General features: G+C 44.4%; 1 protein-coding gene across 7 annotated transcripts in view; it reads left to right on the top strand.

Annotated features, from left to right (window-relative positions):
* Positions 1-21,708, top strand: part of cacnb1 (calcium channel, voltage-dependent, beta 1 subunit) — a 35,710-nt gene extending 14,002 nt beyond the window's left edge. For 2 of the 7 annotated variants that reach the window (XM_017419439.3, XM_017419444.3), the window contains 13 exons: positions 4,144-4,263; positions 4,894-5,016; positions 6,025-6,161; positions 6,444-6,511; positions 8,136-8,296; positions 12,444-12,524; positions 12,605-12,663; positions 12,756-12,865; positions 14,385-14,393; positions 16,414-16,565; positions 17,449-17,544; positions 17,641-17,826; positions 19,337-21,708. In XM_017419439.3, coding sequence (XP_017274928.1) covers positions 4,144-4,263; positions 4,894-5,016; positions 6,025-6,161; positions 6,444-6,511; positions 8,136-8,296; positions 12,444-12,524; positions 12,605-12,663; positions 12,756-12,865; positions 14,385-14,393; positions 16,414-16,565; positions 17,449-17,544; positions 17,641-17,826; positions 19,337-19,876 — 1,842 coding nt within the window. In that variant the 3' untranslated portion in view covers positions 19,877-21,708. Of the gene's footprint in view, positions 1-3,933; positions 4,063-4,143; positions 4,264-4,893; positions 5,017-6,024; positions 6,162-6,443; positions 6,512-8,135; positions 8,297-8,637; positions 8,667-12,443; positions 12,525-12,604; positions 12,664-12,755; positions 12,866-14,384; positions 14,394-16,413; positions 16,566-17,448; positions 17,545-17,640 lie in introns of those variants that run through there. The other 5 variants (XM_037978647.1, XM_017419442.3, XM_017419443.3 and 2 more) reach the window with 5 other exon arrangements.
* The last annotated feature ends 647 nt before the right edge of the window (positions 21,709-22,355 follow it).

Here is a 22,355-nt window from a genome sequence, read left to right as displayed (position 1 = left end):
GAGAATTGGGATGTGGATGGTAAATAACGCTTAGACTCCGTCATTACTGCAGACGAGGCTCCGACCCTTCAGCCCGTCTCCTGCAACATCCTCCCTTCACTCCCTGACACCTGTAGAGACTCAAAAGGAGCGATCCACCTTAAACAGGTTATTAAATGGCTTTTCACTTCACCTACGAGTGGTCATAATGTTATGGACGAGAACTGTATGTTTCTAATATTCCTCTCTGTGAGAAAAATCACAAAGAAGCCATTTTTAAATAAAAACCACCAACTCAAAGCCCATCAGTGGAGCCTGAATCTGATTCTGTTTCACATTTTAATCTCTCAGAAGAAATTCGGCCGATCTGTTCCTGCTGCAGGAGTTCCTCTGCTGATGTGTAAAAACAGGAGTTTCTGTTCCCGTCTGTGACTCATCTTTCTGGTCATTTCCACACCGTCCAGCTGGTTGCCATGACGCTGCGACAGGAGAAAAGAAAAGGCCGTTTACGCCGCCAGCTGAAGGATTCAGATGTCCTTTGTACATGTGGCTATTTTCGATTTATCCCCCTTTCATTTCCAGTCGTTAGTTCGCTCATTCAGCCTTAAACTGAGTTCATCTCGCTCCGGATTTCATGCTGGCGTTTCTGAAGAAACTAAAAATTTAATCCTCTCGCTTTTCTTTCCTATTTTTTTATAACTTGCACCCCATCTGATGCGATAGGTGTGAAGATATTTTTATCTGTTTAATTATCAAGGTGGAGGGTGTCAGCCCTCCGATGGTAATCAGTTCTCCGTCAGACGCCGAGCTTACGGCACCTCCTGCCGCGCTCTGATTGCTGCCGGATGACTAAAATCATTAAACTCTGCTCTGTTATCTGCACAGATACAGGAAGACAGTGTGGTCTTTGTAACAACAGCTAAGCTATCACAATAATTATGCCAAGTCAGTATTTTCACAGTCTCTTAAAAACAAGTCAGTTTTCTTGCTGTAGAGCAGTGGTCTCCAATCCTGGTCCTTGAGAGCCACTATCCTGCAGGTTTTACATGTTTCTCTGCTCCAAAAACAAGATTCAGTGGTTAAATTACCTCTTCTTGTTCTGCAGAAGCCTGTTAATCACCCATTGATTCAAATCAGCCCACAATAGTCTGCCTGTTAGCAAAATATGTCATGCACCAGTGAAGGAAATGTAATGAAACTTGCAGGAAGTAATCATTGGACGCACATCTACAGCTGATTAACGTTTGGAGAAATGGCTGCCACGGCTAGCTGATAATAAGAAAACAAAAATGGCTTCAGCTCAGTCAGTTTTACAGATACTGACCTAAAATCTGACGTGGTATTCGCTGAGGGCGACTTTATTCATTTCAAGGTTTGACCAAAACTCATCATAACTTTAGTTTTAAAACTCTGGGCAATAGTCCTTTAATTATTCAAATAAAAGTCATCTTTTGCCATCTTGCCCTCTATTACCCCTCCTCTGTTCTGTTGCTCCGTCTTCCCAGCTCCATTTATTGAGTGTTAATTCTAACGAGGTGCGGATTCATCAAAGTGGCAGCCACAGAGTGCGAAAAGGAGAAAGAATTTCTGATTAGGCAGCATCACCTCTCACCCTTCCCTGTCCCCACACGACTGAAAACTTTCAGCTCTGTAAAAAAAAAAAACCTCTTTAAAATCCCCCCTTTAAATGTCGTACTGTCTCGTTTGATGCAGCCTCATCGATCACCTGTTGAAAAGCTCTGCCTGCCGATTATTTCCCCTTTGTGTGTTTACAATCGATCCCCTCGGAGCCCTCGCCAGGGCCGCCCGTAACGACCTGCAGCCGCGGTTACTATGACACTGAGGCTCGGCCAATGGGAGCGCGGCTCTGCCGTCAGGTGACCTGTAGCTATTTTGATCGGGAGCTGAATGTGAAGTGAAGCAAGCGGCTAAATTAGAGGCACAACCTGATGGCATCAGAGAGGAAGAAGTGAAAAGCCTCGGCTTATAATTCCCCCTGCCAGGACCTGCTGGTGGCTTTCATGGGGAAAGGACCTTTCAGAGGCTCCTGAGGAGTCTTTTTTTCCCTCTCATCCTCCAAGTATTGACTTTTTCCTCCCTTCTGTGCTCCTGCTTCCTTGTTGTGTGTGATGTTAAATCAAACAGACGGATGACTCAGAGGCAGATCCACTAACACGAAAGCATTGTCCACCTGTCTTCCCCCCTCATGTTTTTGCTGCATCACTGACCTGCTGTGAAAAGCCGGTTGGGTTATTATCACCAACCACAGAAGTGTGTGTGTGTGTGGGAGTGTGCGTGTGTTCATTTGCCTGTACTGCTGGCAAAATGTTTCATGAATCACTGGACTGGTTTTAATAGAAAGTGATCATTGGGTTGACGTCTACGACTGATTTTGGAGTCAGCTTGATTTAAGATGGCCGCCTCAGCAAACACGAATCTGGCTGTAACTGAGCTGAAAGAGTCGGTGTGTTATTTGACTCTGAGCGCTTAAAACTTTTGCCATTAAGCCGTTTGATAGCGAAACATCTCGTAACCCACTGAGTGACTTTAAATGAAACGTTCACAAACTGATCAGTGGGTGAACATCTGGTTAAAGTCGCCGGAAGCGGCTGAGAACAGGTCCAAGATGGAGGAGGCGTCTGAGCTGAGAGGTCCGACAGGCGGCGGGCGATATGCATCCCTTCAAGGAATGTTTGGCGTTAAATTTCCTGTGGGTTTTCCCTCCTCAAGCTGGATCACTTTGACCGGTTTGACTCACTGAAACAGGAAGCGGGGACGGTCTGCGGATGCGGCCGGCCGTCGCCGTGGTAACAGGGAGTGTCTCACCGTCGCTCTGCCGCTGCCGAGTCGCAGCGCGCCTCGAGCTTAAATCAGCATCAGTGTTAGTTTATTTCTTTTATTTCAGGCTGCTTCTTTTCTTCATTTTATTTTGTAAACATATAACATCTTAGATATATAATAACATAAATGCTGGAGTCAACCCTGTTTGTCTGTCAGCAAAATATCTCATGAAGCAGTGGACGTATATAAATTAAACTTTCGCAAACTAATTATTGGATGTTTATCTCCAACTGATGAACTTTTGGAGTCAACCAAATCCAAGATGGTCGATGATTGTTTTATTATTTATTAGTTTTATATCTATGATGTGAAGCAATTTGTGACTTTTATCTTGAACAGCAAATAAATAAAGATTACTTACTTATACTTGGTTATTGGTTATTTGACAGTAGTGGCTGTCATATATTTGTATACATTATAAACAGTCCTGTTCTTCAGTGACACAGTTTCATTAAAATTTGTTTGGTAATTCATGAAATAACATTGGACACAGAAAACATCCCGAGAGCGTTGGCGCACTTTGTGAAGTTTAAAAACAGTTCTGAACGTTTTGACGTGACGCATCGGGTCCGAAACTGATTCCACTCCTGGTTGATTTGTGTTTAATGTTTATCCTCTCTGACCTGGTGTGGTGCAGGTCATCTCTTCTCACAACTCTTTAAAAAAACACCTACAGCGAGCGACGACTCCTGCCTGGCAGCACCTCCTACAGAGCGCCAGGCAGCCTGTCAGCTAAATTAAAAAACAAAAGAAAAAGAAAAAAAACCCCGAGAATGAGTGGGATTGTTATATAAATTGAACACTCCAAACTCTTCATGGGCTGAACGGTGCTCCGAGCTGCAGCTTTTTTATCGTAGCACAGGTGCCTGAATCAGGGTCAGCAGGAGGGAGTCAAGTTACAGCAGCGTGAGCGCTGAATGTGCTGGAAACTTTAGCCACTTCATGAGAATTTTATATCCTCGCTGATATTATAAACAGTCCTCAGCCCGGTGTTTTTGTCCGTACTCGACACGCCCACACGCCAAACCCATTGTGCCTTTTTGCATAAAGATTTCAGAGCTCATTTGCACTTCAGCTGTGGTGGAAACGTCCCTCACTCGTTATGCATCATTTCCACCTCAGGTTACGCAGAGTCAGCCTGCATACAATATGTTTATGTAGGTTTCCCTCCACGGGGTAGGCTTGATGCATGTTGGAATGAGGCAGGGGGGGACAGGAAACCAGATGGAGACAAGCAAACGGGTGATTTAACGAAAAGATGCTCTTGCCGTTCCAGTTGTGGTCCGACTCTCATGTTTTTTGTGAATTAAATGTGCATTTCAGGGCTCTGCAGACTCCTACACCAGCCGGCCGTCGGACTCGGACGTGTCCCTGGAGGAGGACCCCGAGGCCCTGAGGAAGGAGGCGGACAGGCAGGCTCTTGCCACACTTGAGAAAGCAAAGGTCAAACATCCACATCCGTCACATTCAGTACTCCATGAAAGCTTTAACCGACCTCTAATTTCTTTAAACTTTGCTTCCAAAGAGCTGGATTATCTTGTAACCCGTAAAGCTAATCCTGATCAACAGTTGCAGACTTTCTGAAGGCATTTCAAAGTGTTTCTTTGGACTCTGGCTGCTTTTTTAAGCATTTTCTGCCTGTTTTCTTGTGCAGTGAGTGCATAAAAAATTAGGAAAGTGGCCAAGTGGAGGACAAAAGAAGTGTCAACCTACAGAGATAAATAATATCTGAAATAAGAACGAATCCATCAAAGAGCTGACACAGAGCCTGCGAGAGGCATCATCCTTGTCTTAATCATCTACTGCATGTGTCAAACTAAGGGCCCGCAGGCCAGATACGGCCCTCGACCCGCAAGACAAAATTTTAAATGTTTTCAAACTGATCTGCAGCAGATCAAGTCTGTCACTTTTCATTTTGCTTTGAAAACCGAGCGATCTTTGTGCAGATTTCTGCCGATGTTATATAAAAGCAGAGAAAATCATGATGTTGAGAAATAAAACTGCGTGTTTGACTTTTGCACAGTCTGCATATTGGCTTCCTAATGTCTACTTTTCTTCCTTTTACGGCTGCAGACCAAACCGGTGGCGTTTGCTGTGCGCACAAATGTCGGTTACAACCCAGGTCCCAGCGATGATGTTCCTGTGCAGGGCATGGCCATTTCCTTCGAAGCCAAAGACTTCCTGCACATTAAAGAGGTCTGAACTCCCCCTGCAGAACATGAAGTTAGGATTTCAGCGCAGAGTTTTATTAGAGGGTAGTCTGACACCGAGGAGGATGTCAGGACACAACTTGCAGCGATGGTGGGTGGAGAGCCAGAGAGGTTTCAGGCTTCGCTGCATCGTCCTGCAGCAGGCCACGAGTGGGCGTTGGTGCACTGAAGGCAGAGAGAGACGATCCAAATTCTGGGGAAAAGAAAAATATTTATCTCATTCTGAGGTTCAAAACTTTTTGGTGCAAATGCTGATCATGAATCTGGCCTTTTACTGAAATGTTTAACTCTTAGTCAGCCCTCTGGTACCTTTTAATTTAGTTTATCTTAGCATTTATTATATCTTAGTTTGGTTTTCTTCAGTTTATTGTAGTGTGACTTTGTATGACTTGTTTTAGATAAGTTTAGTTTAGCGTTTTATATTACTGTCTGTGTGTTTGTTGTGTTTTTGTTTTTATGATGTAAAGCACTTTGAACCGCCTTGTTGCTGAAAAGTGCTGTATGACTAAATTTGAGGAGAGGGACGTTTCAGTAACTTTAACACTGAGAGACTGCTGAAGAAGCTGAAACGGAGCTGTTAAAGCTAAAGCAGAACACGAGCTAAAAGCTAAAAGTAGCAGATGGCTTGCAAAAATCCAAATTTAGGAAAAATGGTAGCAAAATGCTAGTTAAAAGCTAAAGTTTTAAAAAGGTAGCTAAAAACCAAAACTAGTATAAGGCTCGTGTGGATTTTATTGATACAATTGCTCTTCTTCAGCTTGCCCTAAAAGTAGCAAAAGGCTAGCTAGAAGCTAAATCTAGCAGAACAGTAGCTTGGTACAAGAAGAAAAAAACAGATTTCAAAGAGAAGAGTATTTCTGAAAGAACTGACGAGATGTCATTGTGTTGCTGTGGGGAAAAAATTTGTAAATAAGGTTAAAAATTTTGACGAATATGTCATTTCTACGATGCTGCGTTTGTGCGTGAAGAGTTGGGTTGTTTGCGGTTTCTGCAGAAGTACAACAACGACTGGTGGATCGGGCGCCTGGTGAAGGAGGGCTGCGAGGTGGGCTTCATTCCCAGCCCCGTCAAGCTGGAGAACACCCGTCTGCTGCAGGAGCAGCGGATGAGACAGAACCGCCTCAGCTCCAGGTAACGGCACCTCAAACGTGAATCACTGCTCATCTGTAAAACAACCTGAAACAGACAAAAGCCGAGCTGTGAGTCACTTAAATCTGTGCAGCTTCTGTACACGTACCCCCGAGCTCTTTTGTCTCCATATTTACAGATAAAAACCACAAATATTTACGTTCATTTTGACATTTTTCCGTATATTTATAACAGCAAAGTAAAGCTGCAGTTTAAAGTGATGTGACTCACCGTAATGCATTACCTTCTGACATAATTTATTTGTACTTTCCGTGTCCGTGGCAGTAAATCTGGAGGAAGTTCCAGTCTGGACGTTGCCACGGGAACCCGCAGGCCCACCCCGCCGGGAACAGGTGAGGTCGCTGTGCGTGCCATCACGCAGAAAGAAGAGGTGGCGCCGGATGTTTAAATGCAGGTGTTAATCAGCTGGAGGATGAATCACGCCGCGTCTCCGTGGGTTCCTGAGTGAAGTGAAAGGGGTCTTAGGAGGTCCGTCGTTAGCACTCAGAACGGGCCGCCGCCATTAAAGCTGTTAATGTGTCTGGCTTCTGCGAGCGTCCGTCACTGGGAGGACAAAGAGACGTGCAACACAAACAGAAATAAGGTTCCTGAAGAAACGCTGAAGGTTGCAGCCCACGGCCCAAAGGTCCAACATTAACGTTGTAATAATCAGAGCTGAGAAAAAAAAGTGCCTACGTGTTGATGTATGAGCTGCATGAGAAGTGTAACAAAAACCAAGTTAAAGAAATAATAAATCTGCTTCCAGTGGCTCATTTAAAAAAACAATACTTGCTCGTGCAAAAACTATAAGTTGGATCTTTAAAATATTTGAATTTTTGTTTCTACAACATTTCATTTAGAAGATATGACAAGTTGAAAAGATTTTAGGAGAAGCTAAAATAGAACTAAAGTCCACGAAAGCTCGGGTGTGCACTCTGCATCCTGGGGGGAATTGAGAAAAAACTCTAAGTCCTTCAGCAGTGAAAGACACACTGAGTGAAAAAAGACAACAATATCCACGTTTATGTCTAATTTGTACATGCAATAAGAAGAATTTGTTTGCAAAAGATTTTAAAATTCAAAACATTTGACGAGTTAGAGAACGAGCTGAACATTCAGTGGGAAAAAAAATCTGTAAAAGTCATAAAACCTAACAGATATCAAAATGCCGGTTCAGTCACGTGAAGTCCAACTTTCTGTGACCGGTTTAAACTTTGATCCATGTTTCTGCTGAGAAGCAAGTCGGAGCTACAGAGCTCCAGGGAGGGCTGGGTGTTCTCATCGGTTTTGCCAAACTCCCATTGATCCCCATTTTATATTTTCTGCAGATTTTGTCTGCTGTGCAACGTCAAGCTGCAGGACATGTTCAGTAATAAGCGTCGTCTGAGCTAACTAAGCTAAGATTGTTCAACATAAAGAGTTCATTGTCACTTAAAGTAAAAGTTTCAGGAACATATTTATTCAAGAGTTTCATCCTGCAGCAGTAATATATTTCAGGTTTCTTTGCAAAATCTTGAACACTAAGGATTCTTTCTCCTGTTTCAAATTTGTAAGAATTATATATCAATCTTTGAGCATCTAGCTCCTCATCAAAATTAAATTCTCCTAAAATCTCAGGCTGTTTTTTTTAAAACGAGACGCCCACCACCATCACTTCGCCTGGTTCTTTCTTTTCTTTCTGTCTATTTTCTCTCAGTTTCTTCTTCTTCAGCTCCCTCCCTCCCTTTTTTCACACGTCTTTCACGTCTTCGCTTCAAATTTAGTTACTTTCACACTCAGTTCACCTTACATCTGTTCTGTCGTGTTCTTCCTCAAACACCCGTCGGTGTTATTTTCAGATAAAATCATACCTTTTTTTTTGTCATCTCCTGCCTCCTGTTTGCTGTCTCTCATGTTCTTCCTCTCTTTTGGTTTCCCTGTTTCTCTCTCCTCTTCGTCCTCCTGTGTGTCTCTGCGACAACCCTTCCTCGTTTTCAGCTCACGTGGACATGTCCACTGGGTCCTTTGACGCTGAAACCCTTGACCTGGATGCCGAGGAGCCCCCTGACTCCCAGGGTGACCCTCTCTCCCCCAAGGGCATGTCAGGCAGTGTAATATCCCCCCAGGCCAACGCCCACCGGCTGCCCTTCTTTAAGAAGGTAACAGGGACCCGGGACTCCCTCCTGCTGCTCCTCCTCCTCCTCCTCGGACTTGATCCTACTCGTGGTCAGGTGTAATCTCTCCCTAACTGCTCACAACCTCGCTGCTCGTCTGGCTCCTGACTCTAACCCCTTTATGTGAAGCTGACATATGTGTGCTAAAATCAGTCGTCTTCAACTAACTGATAATCTCTGAAATGCCTCCTGCTCGACATCCGTTTGGGTTTTTTAAACAGCGGCTGTTTTTTTCCTCTAATTTTTAACTTGTCAGTAACTGAACATGCTCTTGTTTTTGTGCTTTTCTTTGTCTCTTTTGGCTTTTCTGTGGAATGATGCTCTAGGTGGTCCGGCTAAACAGAAACAGAAGTCGGTGAGTGTTTGTTCACGGGACTAACCTCTAACACAGGGGTGTCCAATCCTTGTCCCCTAGGGCCACTATCCTGCAGGTTTTCCTTGTTTCTCTGCTCCAACACACCTGATTCAGAGGTTAAATCACCTCTTCATGTTCTGCAGAAGCCTGTTAATCACCCATTGATTCAAATCAGGTGTGTTGGAGCAGAGAAACAAATAAAACCTGCAGGATGGTGGCCCTCCAGGACCAGGCCTGGAGACCACTGCTCTAACATTAAAGGTACTCACTGCAGAAACCAAATTTACTTTTCTCATATCTGTGGTTGATGTGATCTTAAATTAAGAAACTAAACAGCTAAACGGCAACTATCTCAGGTGTTTTTTGCTTAAGAAAACAGCCAAAGTGACTAAAAACAGGTCAAATGTTAAAATTATCGGCCATATTTGTTGACCTACAGTCTGCAGCAGCAGGTCGATCACATGAATCAAGCTTCCACGTGATTTTCAGCAGATTCAGTCGAGTGTTTATATCAACATAGCTGGAAAACGACCACATTATGAATTATGTCTGATTTCATCCTTTGCAGTGAGTACCTCTTTAAATCGTGTTGTTTGACCTCCGTTGTCTCGTGTCGTCCGGCTTGCAGCAGCCTGTGGCGGTCGCTCAACTCTCCATGTCTCCAGATGCAAATGTTTCCACCGTATCGCTTGTAAATCGCTGCGGCGCCTCTGTCAGTCCATCCCCCACCCTCCTGAGCTCGTTTCACAGCTGTCAGTGAGCAGATCTGTCCCAAACCCTGTCCGTCAGAGTGCGGCCGTAATGCATCCTGACACGCTTTCATTTTTGTTTCTAACGGCTGATCTGAGCGACGGCAACCTGCAATCAGCTGTGCTTTACGCTCCTCTTGCGCTCATTAGATGCTATCATGGGGTTATTTTTGCAGCGAGAGGTACGGACAACATTTGTGCTGCTGCAATTCAAGTGTTTTTGTCTGGATTTAGTCACAAAAGGAAAAGCTTTTAATCACAGGGTGGAAATTGGAGTAGAATGAGTCAGAGGCAATTTTATTGTTTCCCAGAAAATACAGGAAAGCCTAAAGTAAAACTACCGACACGCTGTGGAGTAAAGGACTGGAAACAAAGAGAGAATCTACTAAACAGTGAATTTTAACCATTTAAAAAATCCATTTTAATCTGAACTATCACTTTAAATTTACAAATATTTACAAACATATTCATCCCTTGGGAATCTTTCTGTTTTGTTGCTTTACAACCTGGATTTTAATCTGATTAAAAGCAATAATTCTCCAAAAATAGAACAATGAAGGTAATAGGGGGAAAAAAGTAAATATTACAGAGCTTAAAAATGGTGCCTGCGTATGTATTCAACCCCCAAGACTCAGTATTTCCGCAGCAGTTCCAGCATCAGATCTCCTCGGGGGTTTCTGTCCGTTCTTTAGCTCCTCCGGGTTGGAAGGTGCTGCTGGCGTCCGACAGCTTCTGAATCAAAGCAGAGGTTCTCAGCTGGACTCAGGTCTGGGTTTTGAGCGGACCACTCCAGGACCTTTAGCTGGTTCTCCTTAAACCTGTGGAGTGATGCTTCAGCTGAGTTCCTCTCAAGTATTCCTCTGTTTCTGCTCCATCCAGCTTTCCTTCAGCTCTGACCGGTTTCCTGGTCCCTGCTGGTGAAAAACATCCCCACAGCATGATGCTGCCACCACCGTGCTTCACTGTAAAGGTGTTGTCAGCGTGATGAGAGGTGTCAGCCTCAGACATGGTGGCCTTCTTCCTGCCTCTCTTCCATGAAGCTCAGATCTGTCCAGCTCCTGTGGACCGATCCTCCGTCAGGGTTATCTTTGGCCTCCTGGATGTTTTCTGATTAATGCCCTCCTTAGCCGGTCCTTGACTTTTGGTGAACGACCCTCTCTTAGCAGGTTTGCAGTGGTGACATCATCTTTCCGTTTCCTAATAATGTATTTGAAGGAGCTGTGTGGGATGTTCAGGGCTTAGGATGTTTCTATAACCCAACCCTGATCTCTGCTTCTCCGCAACCTTGTCTCTGAGTTCCTTGGTCTTCATGATGCCGATTGCTCGTTTGTAGCCCTTACCACTTTGAAGTGTTGGGTCTTATTCAGCAAACTGTGTGGCTTCTGAAGGTAATGGTTGGTGTTTTTTCTCGTTTAGTTCCATTAATCTGGAGAATCGTTCCAGGTTGTGAAGCAACAAATCAGAAACCAAAAGGGATGGATGCTTTAAGGCGGTGTAGATATTAGTGTCAGTATTTTGTCTCCGTGTTATAAATATTGCAGCTCCTGTGATGTCCACTATCACTCCTATTACTCACCTCTCTGAAGTGCTCTGTGTTTGTGTTAGTCAGAATGAATCAGTAGCATCGTTATGTTCTCTACTCCAGCTTTGCCCCCTTTATTGACAAGAGGCATTCGGATGCTTTTAAATGATGTATTTTTGGCTCCCGCGAACAGAAACGAGGTGAACGCTGAGTTTTTACGTAACGTGCTGCTGAGTCAGGGGTCACCTCAGTTCTTTCTGCAGCCTGAAGCGTTTTTACAGAAATCCGGAAAAAGAAAAGAAAGAAATCATCCAGTTTTGATTGTTGGGATGTCGTTTACCTGAAGCTCTCATCTTGGACGAATCGTTTTTGTTGTAAATCGTGAGCTACAAAGAAACGTAAAAAGTTGCCTCTTTGTGTTGGTGTTCAGTATAAATTTGGTGTGAAGAGCTCTTTGTTTAGTTTGTACTTCAGAAAAAACAACAACACCAAATGCAACGTATATTTTATTTAATTTCAAGCAGTAGAAACAAGAATGAAGGAGACAAATCTTGCAGAAAATCAGGCATAATTTAGATTTGTGGTCACATATCTGCTTCAGTCCTCCATCTTCTCCTTTTTTCTTTTTTGCATGATGCAGACTCTCTTATAACCTTTTTAAAATAGTCTCAATCAATACGTCTTTTAAAAACATTTTGGCTGCTTTTCCCACTCATTTACAGGCCAGGACTCAACTAATTTTAGAGGAATCATTTATTTCCATGTTTGTTAAGACGCTTAAATCCAACCTATGAATCATTCAGACATAAAAAAGTCTCCTGAACTCAAAGGAGGAACCGGTCATTTGTCGGCATTTAGCAGAAAACCAAGCAAGGAACAAATTTTGAAGTGATTCTTGCAGCTGAACCTATAATAACACCAAAGATAGCTCAGTTTGAGACGTAAAATAGTATTTTAGCATAAACAAGTTGTTTCCCAAAGAGTTATTAGCTATTAAAGGATGATGAATCTTTCAGTTCTTGAAGGATTTTTTTGTTTTGACTCTTCTTTTGTTCTCCAGTTGTCTGATTTAAGGACCAAGGCTTCAGAAACTACTGATTGTTGCTTTAAAGGGTTACAAGAAAGCAAAATGTGACGACATTAGTGTCTGGTTTAAGCGTCTGCAGTTGTAATTCCGTGTATTTGTTCAGTAAAAATCCTTGCTGCCAGAAATGGTTTGACAGTTCCCGTCCAGAGCCAACGAAAGAGAGACGTGTGAAGGATGACGTTTGTGTTAAGAGCTGCAGGACGCTCAGGGAGCTCTCCTGGCACACCGGCGTCTGCTTTAATTACGGACGCTTTAATTATGCGAGCCTGCAGACTGAGAGGCAGAGGCCGGCTCTGAGTCCTCGTGGACTCACGATGAAAGCCGTGGACTCCTCGGAGGCGCGAGCGTAACTCTGACGGCTGATCTGTGTGAACTTCATGACAGCATGAATCGCCCTGACCCCGTCTCCTCTGCCGCAGATGGAGCACGTTCCTCCTTACGACGTGGTTCCCTCCATGAGACCCATCATCCTTGTCGGACCCTCGCTGAAAGGCTACGAGGTACGGATGAGAAATTAGCTCATTTTAGCCTAATTTTGCTTCCAATGTGATTATTTTTTTATGCTCTTCTTCCGTCCCAGGTTACAGACATGATGCAGAAAGCGCTCTTTGACTTCCTGAAACATAAGTTTGAGGGCAGGTAAGAATGAGAGCTCATCGACGTTACCTTTGCAGTCTTTAGGACGTTTGCTCTGTCCTTTGCTCGTTTAATTTCTGGGCCTGTCTTTCCAGGATATCCATCACACGCGTGACAGCAGACATATCTCTGGCCAAACGTTCGGTCCTCAACAACCCGAGCAAACACACCATCATTGAGCGCTCCAGCACCCGCTCAAGCCTGGGTGAGGAGACGCCGCCTTCCTTAAAATAAAAAAATAAGAAATGCCACTCGGGCTAGGCTCGACTGAAACTTGCTCAGTGCAGCGTAGAGACAACGGCGAGAGAGTTTAAAGCATTTCTGTTCATTGTGTTTTGTCGCTGAACATATTTCACTTTGTGTTTCATACCTATACTGCTTTAAGTGTTTTATTTTTATTCAGTCAATGCAGCCTTGATTAACTAAACATAAAACATTTTTAGTCATTTTATGAAAGTAAATTGTTTCTCTGAGTCAGGATGGATAACATCAGCTTGTCTCATTGATGATTTTTTTATAGTTTCTGGAAAAACTCTACTTCAAGCCTGTTTTTTAATTATTATGTTTAGAGTTGGGTCCTATAAAGTCATGTTTCGTATTTTGACGCAGTTTCTATTTTTTAATTATGATTTTTGATCATCTGAGAGGCGTGGAGGAAACTGAGCCAGTAGCATCAGAACATTTTCCCCCAAAGTTTTGGACCAAATGTAGATTTTTTTGGTGATTTTTTTTATATGATTATTATTAGTTTAAGGATACTAGCTGTTATTTCAGTCAGACAGCTCAGGAGGGAACTTTAAAATGTTTAGATTTTGGCTTCCAGGCTCCGATCCCATCACTCCACGATCAGGTTGCGCAGCGTGATCATGGAGTGATGGAAGTAGATCGACCCCCTCACACCGAGGCAAAGAGAGCCCATTTATTTGTTATTTAGGCTCAAAAGGCTGTCCAAAGCTTTGTGAAGGTTGACCTTTAGGTGGTCCTAAAATAACAGCACCTTTGCATCTCATAAATGTTTTTTTTTACTGTACAAAACCTTGAAGGTCAAGCGATGACTACCTTTGAAACCTAGGAGAACGCATAAACCTTAACCTGAACTTAACCTTATTTTGCCTCTTAAACCGTCCTTCAGAGAATAATGTGTTTTTTGGGCCACTTACCTGGTTTGTGGGCCTGTTAGTGTGAAGAACAGGGCATTTCAGGGTTTGAATCCCTGTCACAGCAGATATGTTTCTTTTTAATGCTGGTTTGGCTTCCAACTTCCATTGTGACTTATTCTTAATTAAACAATTAAGTAAAATAAGAAGAAAATACAATAAAGTTTGCAGGAAAGCAATCAAAGTTGCATGCATGTGGTGTCAAATTTAGCTGCAAGGAATGAGACAGACCATAACTTTGGTAAAAAGTTTCTGAGAAATGTTCTGCGATGCATCTGTAATCATCCTCACTGCAGCAAGGTGAGAAGAGAAAGCTCAAGTGTTCAGGAACTGTCCCCCCAGGTGGACACAGGTTAGGACTTCCTGGATGTGGACATAATTAGACGATGGCATCACTGCACCTCATCAAAAGACACGCAAGCTTTTATTCCAGCTCTGAATGAGTCTGATCTGGCATCCTCTCTTTTTTTTCATCCTGTCATTCCTGCCCTCCACCCATCCTCCCCCTCTGCTCTCCCACCACCCATCCTCCTCCTCCTCCTCTTCCTCTTCTGTCTTTTGATTCAGACATACTGGGTACGTATGCTCTGCTCGCAACGAAACAATGAAGCCTCTCTGCCTCCTCCCTTCTCCCCCCTTTTTTTCTTCTGACTATATTCATCATCTGCTCGTGCACCGCTTGTCTGCCTGTCTGCTTGCCTGTCAGTTTCTCTGTTCCTCATACTTCTGTGTGACAGCCTGTAGTCAGTAACAAAAAGAGAAGAAATATAAAAACCCCAAGCAGGAAGGGGATCCATCAAAGGGCAGCAGAGAGGTTGGAAGCTGAAGCTAAAACTGCTGACTAAAACAAGCAGAGGGGACATTTACGTACAACCCCCAGTCCCAAAAAAAGTCGGGACATTGTGCAAAAAGTAAATAAAAAAACAATGCATTGATTAGCAATTTTATAAGCCAATATTTTATTTTCAATGAAACATAGGAACATATATCATCTGCTTAAACTATGAAACTGCCATTTTTTGAAGGAAAAATGAGGTAATTTTGAATTTTATGTCAGCAACACATTTTCTAGCTGTTCAGCAGTCCTGGATGGGAGCAGATGCTGTTCTAAAACCTGATGTAAGCTGGCACTAATGCACCCCCATACCATCAGAGAGGCAGACTGGATGGTTTGAACCCGTCTCACCTCAGAACAGTTCTCCTCTTTGGTCCAGAGGAGACACATCTGTTCACATCTGGCTTCTTCTTTGCCTGATAGAGCTTTAAGCAGCGTTTGTGGACGGCACGGTGAACTGTGTTTACAGACGACAATCTGTGGAAGCGTTCCTGAGCAGAACAGAACCAGAACCTGATCACCAACATCCAGTGACATGCAGTTTCCTGCAAAGCTCCGCCCATCTTTACTTCTAAAATGCTCTTTTTATCCCCGGTCCTCTTACTGACCTGTTGCAAATTATTGTTTTAAAAACGTTTTAAGACATGTTGCTGCCATAAAATTCAAAAACACCTTATTTATTCCTAAAATGTTTACTGTGTTCCATGTTGAATAAAATATGGGTTTATGAGATTTGCAAATCATTGCGTCTCACGTCCCAGCTGAGGTTGTATATTCTGACCCATACAGTATGTCTTCAAAACAAAAAGAACAGTATATCCCCTTAAAGAGCTGATTTTCTACCTCCATAAAGTCAGTTTAATCATGACGGAAGGGTAAGTTAAATTTTTAAAGTCTTTTGTTGGGAGTTAATGAAAACTTTACCTGCTAAAGTGCTAAAGTTCACGTTTCTTATCAGCGCGCAGAAGTCCTGTTTTGCCTCAAGCTTTAATTCCTCATCCCTCGGCCCTCTGAGGGCTGCTGAAATGTGCGCGAGCGGCGTCTCTCTGCAGATTGCCTCGCCTCCGTTATCTCGCCCTGCCACTGGGTTGGCGGCACACGCTCCCCGAGCCTCGACCGGGCGGGCAGCGTTCTGGTCTCCAGTTTTAATCCCGCTCCTCTAACGGGCTGATTAATGGCAGAACTGTGGTTCTTACGGGCTGTTGTTGAGGAACAATGAAAACCAAACACCATAACCATCAACAGACTGGAATGGCTCACCTGATAGAATAATTACTGCTGTGTTTATGGTGCTAACAGAAACTAACGTTTCGTTTCGTTCCTTTGTTTTGCTTTAGTTTCTGTTTCAGTGATAAATTGTGGCCTTATTGTAAGCTAAGCACCACAGGCAACTCATTTCTAAGTGCCTCCTTTCACCACAACTTTTAATTAAAAATGATCCAAAATAATAATAATAATAATAATCCAAATTGTCTGGAGGTGGCAACTGAATGAGGATGCTGCAGTGTTCCATTTAGCGCCGCATAAATGGAACTTCAACTGTGGTCCGATTCGATTCATGTGCTGACAAGTGTGTGTGTTGTTTTTATTATTATTGTTATTATTATTATAATTTGAGAGGTCTTCGGCATGCATGAGTAACTACTAACATGCACAAGGTGAAGGACGTGTGGCTCCTTTAGACGCTGCATCTCCTCAGAGAAGTTTTGGTTTCACTGTATTTATGGTTTTTTTTATTTTGTCTGTTCCCTGGGCCTCCAGCTGAGGTGCAGAGTGAGATCGAGCGTATCTTTGAGCTGGCTCGCACCCTCCAGCTCGTTGCTTTGGATGCAGACACCATCAACCACCCCTCCCAGCTGGCTAAGACCTCCCTGGCTCCTATTATCGTCTACATCAAAATAGCCTCACCTAAGGTACGACAGCAAATCATCCGATGCTAATAACTCTTCGTACTTTTACTAAATTATGCATTTTTCTGATGCCTGATTAGCAGGAGGTAGTGTTTTTTTTTTTTGCTTGCACGTGTTTGTTTGTTTTAACTTTTGGAGTCAAAATGGCCGCCACAGCTAATCAGCCTTGGCCAGCACAGAATCGGCTACAACCAAGCAAATGTTACAGATACTGAGCTAAAATTCTGCACGGTAGTAGTTCAGAGTAATCAACAACACATGCTCTGAGCTCCTCATTCACATTTGATTAATTAACTTTTGGAGTCAGCGCAACACAAAATGGCTGCTGCAGCTAATCAACTTTAGCCAGACAGATACTGAGCTGAAATACGACGCGGTGGTAGCTGAGAGTCTTCAACGCGGATCCTGAGCGCTAACACATCTCGGGAGATCTCCAGGCTACAGCTTCATCCGTCCTTGATCTTAGTTTAAACCCCTGACATGTTGGTGGGTGGTGCAGTGGTTAGTGCTGTCAGCTCCCATCAAGAAGGTTGCAGGATCGCCTCCTGGCCTTTTCCATGTTTTCCATGTTCTCCCTGTTTCTCCCCGTTTCCTCCCACAGACCAAAACTTGCATGTTAGGTTAATTGGTAACTCTAAATTGTCCCTAGGTGAGACTGTGAGTGGTTGTTTGTCTTTGTGTGTCCCTGTGATGGACATGGAACCTGTCCAGGTGTCCCCTGCCTCTCGCGCAGCAACTGCTGGAGATAGGCGCCAGCTCCCCGTGACCCAAAAAGGAGAAGCGAGTAAAGAAAATGGACAGTCGAATAAAAGTTGGTGGATGAAATGCATTCCTCCAGGGAACCCTATTCCTTTAATCTTTTATAATTTCTCTGACTGTGTCGCAGGTTCTCCAGAGGCTCATTAAATCCAGGGGGAAGTCCCAGGCGAAGCATCTAAACGTGCAGATGGTTGCAGCAGACAAGCTGGCCCAGTGCCCACCTGTAGGTTCTGCTTTAAGCTTCTGCTCGTCAGAGAAGAACCACGAGGACCTACCTCAGCCGGTAATTGTCTCATTCGTTTATTTGTGTGTGGCGTAGGAGCTGTTTGACATCATCCTGGATGAGAACCAGCTGGAGGACGCGTGTGAACACCTGGCTGACTACCTGGAGGCCTACTGGAAGGCGACGCACCCGCCGAGCAGCAACCCCCCCAACCCTCTGCTGAACCGCACCATGGCCACGGCCGCCCTGGCTGCCTCCCCCGAGCCCGTCTCCAACCTGCAGGTACAGGTGCTCACCTCTCTGCGCAGGAACATGGATCTGTGGCCTGACATGGACGGCGCTGTAGCCAGCGAGGGGAGAGAGGAGGAGCACGCCATGTGAAGTCCCCCCCCCACACACCTGGGCGAAGGGACGGGGCACACTCCGGCAACTTGACCCCAAACTCAGCCTCCTGGGCTTTTTAAAGCAACAGTGCAATAAATAAAATCCTGTTTATGCTGTTTTTAAAAAAAAACAGATCCAGATTAAATCACCTCTTCAGGAATCAACAAACACAAAGTGCTAAAAAGGAGCCAGTTTCTCACACATGAGCAGCCAGTTGAAGAACACCTACAAGTGTTGGTTTTTCTTCTGTTCAACGCTGCGAAAGCAACGCAACTCGGTGCCCCCCTCTGCTCCCTCCACCCCCCGAGTTCCCCATCCGTTTCACCGCAGCCACGAGTAAAACAATATCTGCTGCCCCGACCCTCCTCTCGTTATCTCCGCGGCCTCATTTCTCCGGCGCATTTTGTTCCCTGAGAGGAGAATCCAGTTTGCCTTCCTCCTCCGTGTTGCCATGGTACCGCCCCTGAAAACAGCAAGTCATATCCGCCTCTTCAGAGAGCAGGGCTGAGTTTGGTTTGCCGTCTCTTAACACTTTGTTCGGCCTAATCGATCTATCCGGAAGGTTAGCAGCCAAAGACTAATAGAGTTTGTTGCTTCGTCTCAGTTGTTACAGGTTACTCGTTAACTGTAACGAGCATATCAACTCACAGCTCTCAAGCGGAGACAATGCACCAAATAGATGTCTACCATTATTTGTACACAAGTAACAAATACAGAGCAAGAAAAATAATTTTTACTTCATTTGGTTTATTAATATGAACCAAATCAAGTTTAAAGACTCTGTAAGGCAGTTTGATTATTTAGGAATCAAAAAGATTATTTTATTTGCTATGAGCTCATCCAGCCAGCAGGTGGCGGTGTTGTAATGGTAGACATTTTGTGTTGCTTTTTGCTTGCAGGTTGATGAGGTTTTAGAATAACCTGCAGAAACACCAGTGTAGTTATTGCACGTTTGGGTTTATTTTATGTCACGTTTACTGTCAGATTTCAGTTAAACTCTCAATTCAAGATGGCTGCAACAGTTAACCTCAGACGACGCAAGAATTATGACGACTCCGTCAGTTTTAAAGATACTGAGCTGAAAGTTGGCGAGGGAGTATTTGAGAGTCACTCACAACGCACAGTTTGAGCTCTAACACACCTCACAAGTTCTCACAACACTGCATGAGACCGTCCATGACGTCATTTACAAGATTTAACCAAAATGGCTGAAACACTGTCCTTTAAAATGATCTTAGTTTAAGACTCTGGCATGAAAGGCAGCAGGTTTAAGGAATGCTGTTCTTTAAGCTTCAGTCTGTTTTTATTTGCATGCACTGCCTGCTAACCCTGCTAACTACTGACGGTTCCATCTGCTGTTTGCGTCTCTGCATGTTTTTTCCGTGTGGCATGGCTGTGCTGGCTGCAGGGTCCATACCTGGTGCACGGCGAGCAGAAGCGGGACGGGGTTCTGACCGAGTGTGGCGGGAGCAGCGGCCTGCACGACTACCAGACAGACCTGGGCGGGAAGCCTCAGCAGCAGCACCAGCAGCAGATGTACCTGCGCTCGTCCCGCAGTCAGCTGCGAGGCGGCAGCGGGAGAGGCCTGTCGCGGCAAGACACCTTCGACTCAGAGACCCAGGGCAGCCGGGACTCGGCCTACACTGAGGCCGGGGACTCCTGCATGGACATTGAGACCGACCCGTACGAGGAGCCCGAGCCGTACCGAGGGGGCGGAGGCAGCCGTCTCCACCTGGCGCAGCATCACGGCCGACAAGCCTCCTGGGAGGACGAGGGCGCCGAGCCGGACCAGGAAAACCTGAACCACCCTTCGATGCCGAGCCAGACGCAGCCGCACGGACGCACCAAGCTGAGGGAGCGTTACTGCCAGGAGCCCGTGGAAACGGGGTCCAACATGGGCCGCAACAAGAACCAGGACGACTGGGGGAAGGGCGTGTACATCCACTGAACGCTCCTCTCAGAGGGGGCGTTGGTGAACAGGAAGGAAAGGTTCTGAAGTGTGGGTTTGGGGCCACGCCTGTCAGGCTAACAAAACCATGTTTACATCCCAGTAAAATGTAAAGATACGCATCAACTGCCAGATCTCATCACGTTCTTGCAAATCGACTTATTTATGTTTTTGGAGAAATAAATTAAGTGTTTCTTATGTTAATACTGCATGAATATCATGGATTTCTTTACCGACAGCACAAGGGCAGTAAATGCTACAGTTCTAGATCTACGATTGTAATCCGTACGACCCGATCTCTCCTTCAGTTGTAGAGTGTGAAGGCTGATGGGGGCTGTAGTCTGTCATGCCTGTCCTCCGCAGTCTTAAACAGGGTCTAATGTCACTGTTCCACCGTATGTATCGTATCAGGGTTTCTCTTTAGATTGTTCTACCTTTTGACTTCCAGGATTTTCTCCCAAACTGGGATCCAGGAGTCAAACGCCTCGCATTCTCACTCTCTTATCGCTCAGACCTTAAAAACCTGGTAAAAGATCTGCCATTATTACAACCCCAGCCCCGAGAAACTTGGGAAGTTGTGTAAAATGTAAATAAACACGGGATGCAGTGATTTCAAAATCTCATGAACCCATATTTTATTCAGAGTGGAACATATTAAACATATCCGATGCTGAAACTAAGAGAATCATTTTATTGGTCAAGGCGTAATGTCAGTATTGGATGTTGGTGACCAGGTTATGGTTCTGTTCTGCTCAGGAACACTGTCTGTAAACACAGCTCACCGTGCCGTCCACAAACGCTGCTTAAAGCTCTATCAGGCAAAGAAGAAGCCAGATGTGAACAGATGTGTCTCCTCTGGACCAAAGAGGAGAACTGTTCTGAGGTCAAAGCCTGCCTCTCTGATGGTATGGGGGTGCATTAGTTAGCTGACACCATTAATCAGGTTTTAGGACAACATCTGCTCCCATCCAGGACGGCTGAACAGACAGAACGGGACAACCTCAGGTCCAGATGTTTACATACAGGAGAAACATCTGGAACGACTCTTTTGCTGCATTACTGTTCAAACTTTCTTGTTTTTCTTATATTCCGCTGTGAAGGAGACGGGGGATCGTGAGATTTGCAGATCGCTGCGTTCCGTTTTTTATTTACATTTTACACGACTTCACAGCTCTGTCAGAGTTGGGGGGCTCCAAACAAATTTCTCACGTCAGCTCGGGTTTCGAAGAAATACGCTCCAAAGATGTTTACTTCCTCCCCCGGCTCGGTCCGGGGTCTGCGGAGGCCCGGACCGGTCCCTCGGTCTCTTCTTCATGGTTGCAGCGGTGGCGTGAATGAACGTGTCCTGCCTTAGTCACTCCCGCCCTAAGACACAATTATTTCAAGAAAACTCCTATCACAAGTGCCGGAATGTCTCGCCAGGCTATGTCCACTAGCGGGTGGGATGTCTTAACTCTTGTTACACTCGTTTTCATACCATGTTTCTGTCCCTCGGTGTCTTGTGGCTACTCCGAAGCGTAGCCTGCTGCTGTTGTCGCACGTTTCTCATCTCCTTTTTTTTTTCTTTTCTTCGCACCAGCCTTGTTGTCTGTTTTTGAGCGCTAACGGTGATATAAAAAGTACTTGTGTGTGAGGTTAATCACTCCGAACTTCCACTTAAATTGATAGCTTGTCTTGACATTAAACTCCACTCTCTTCTCACTCCTGATTTCTAATGGAATTAGTGTTGTTTTTGTTTATTTTCCTGTGATCATTTGCAATTTTTTTAAAAAAAAAAAAAGAAACTTCAGTTCTTGTGAGGTAGTATGAGGAGTATCATGATGGGGAGGGGGGTTAGGATCAGCTTTGGTCTTTATCTAAAATCCATGAATGTCTTTGGTGGGCTGCTTCAGCCCGCCCCGTCTTCAGTTGAATAAGTAAATATTAAATTATGATCAGTAAATAATGTTATTGTTGCGTTATCGCAATTGTTAAAATTATGAAATAACATGTATCATTGGTGCCTGATTGTAGCTACATTTTGCTTTTTCTGCCTTTCATTTTTAATCTGTGGATAAATTCGTATTTTAATTAAAAACTTAATCAGAAAAACGACGTTGTGTGTCGACTCTTCTGTTGACTCGATTAAACAGAACGAACTAATAATCTGTTAAAATATTTAAATCGAATAGAAACTTTAGGGAGGAAAGGTGTAAGCTTTAAACGTCTGGGAGAACTTTGTGCTTCATGCTGGTTGGATTCCTGAAAACCTGCAAAACAAAGATCAGATTGCCGTCTCTTTAGCTTCCTGATTCTTCCGTTCTGCAGATTAAACCTTCATGGTTGATAAATAAGATAAAATGTAAAACCCAAGCACATTTTCACACTTCTGGGTACACTGCTGAGGTGTTCATGGTTGCGTTCAGCGAAGAGACGTGTTAGAACGTGCAGGAACCGTGTTTTTTTATTTCTGACACTGTTCTTTTCTAATCGCCTGTGG

This window comes from Kryptolebias marmoratus, linkage group LG12 (assembly GCF_001649575.2).
Source record: "Kryptolebias marmoratus isolate JLee-2015 linkage group LG12, ASM164957v2, whole genome shotgun sequence".
Classification (NCBI taxonomy): Eukaryota; Metazoa; Chordata; class Actinopteri; order Cyprinodontiformes; family Rivulidae; genus Kryptolebias; species Kryptolebias marmoratus.
This window is presented reverse-complemented; position numbering and strand designations above follow the sequence as displayed.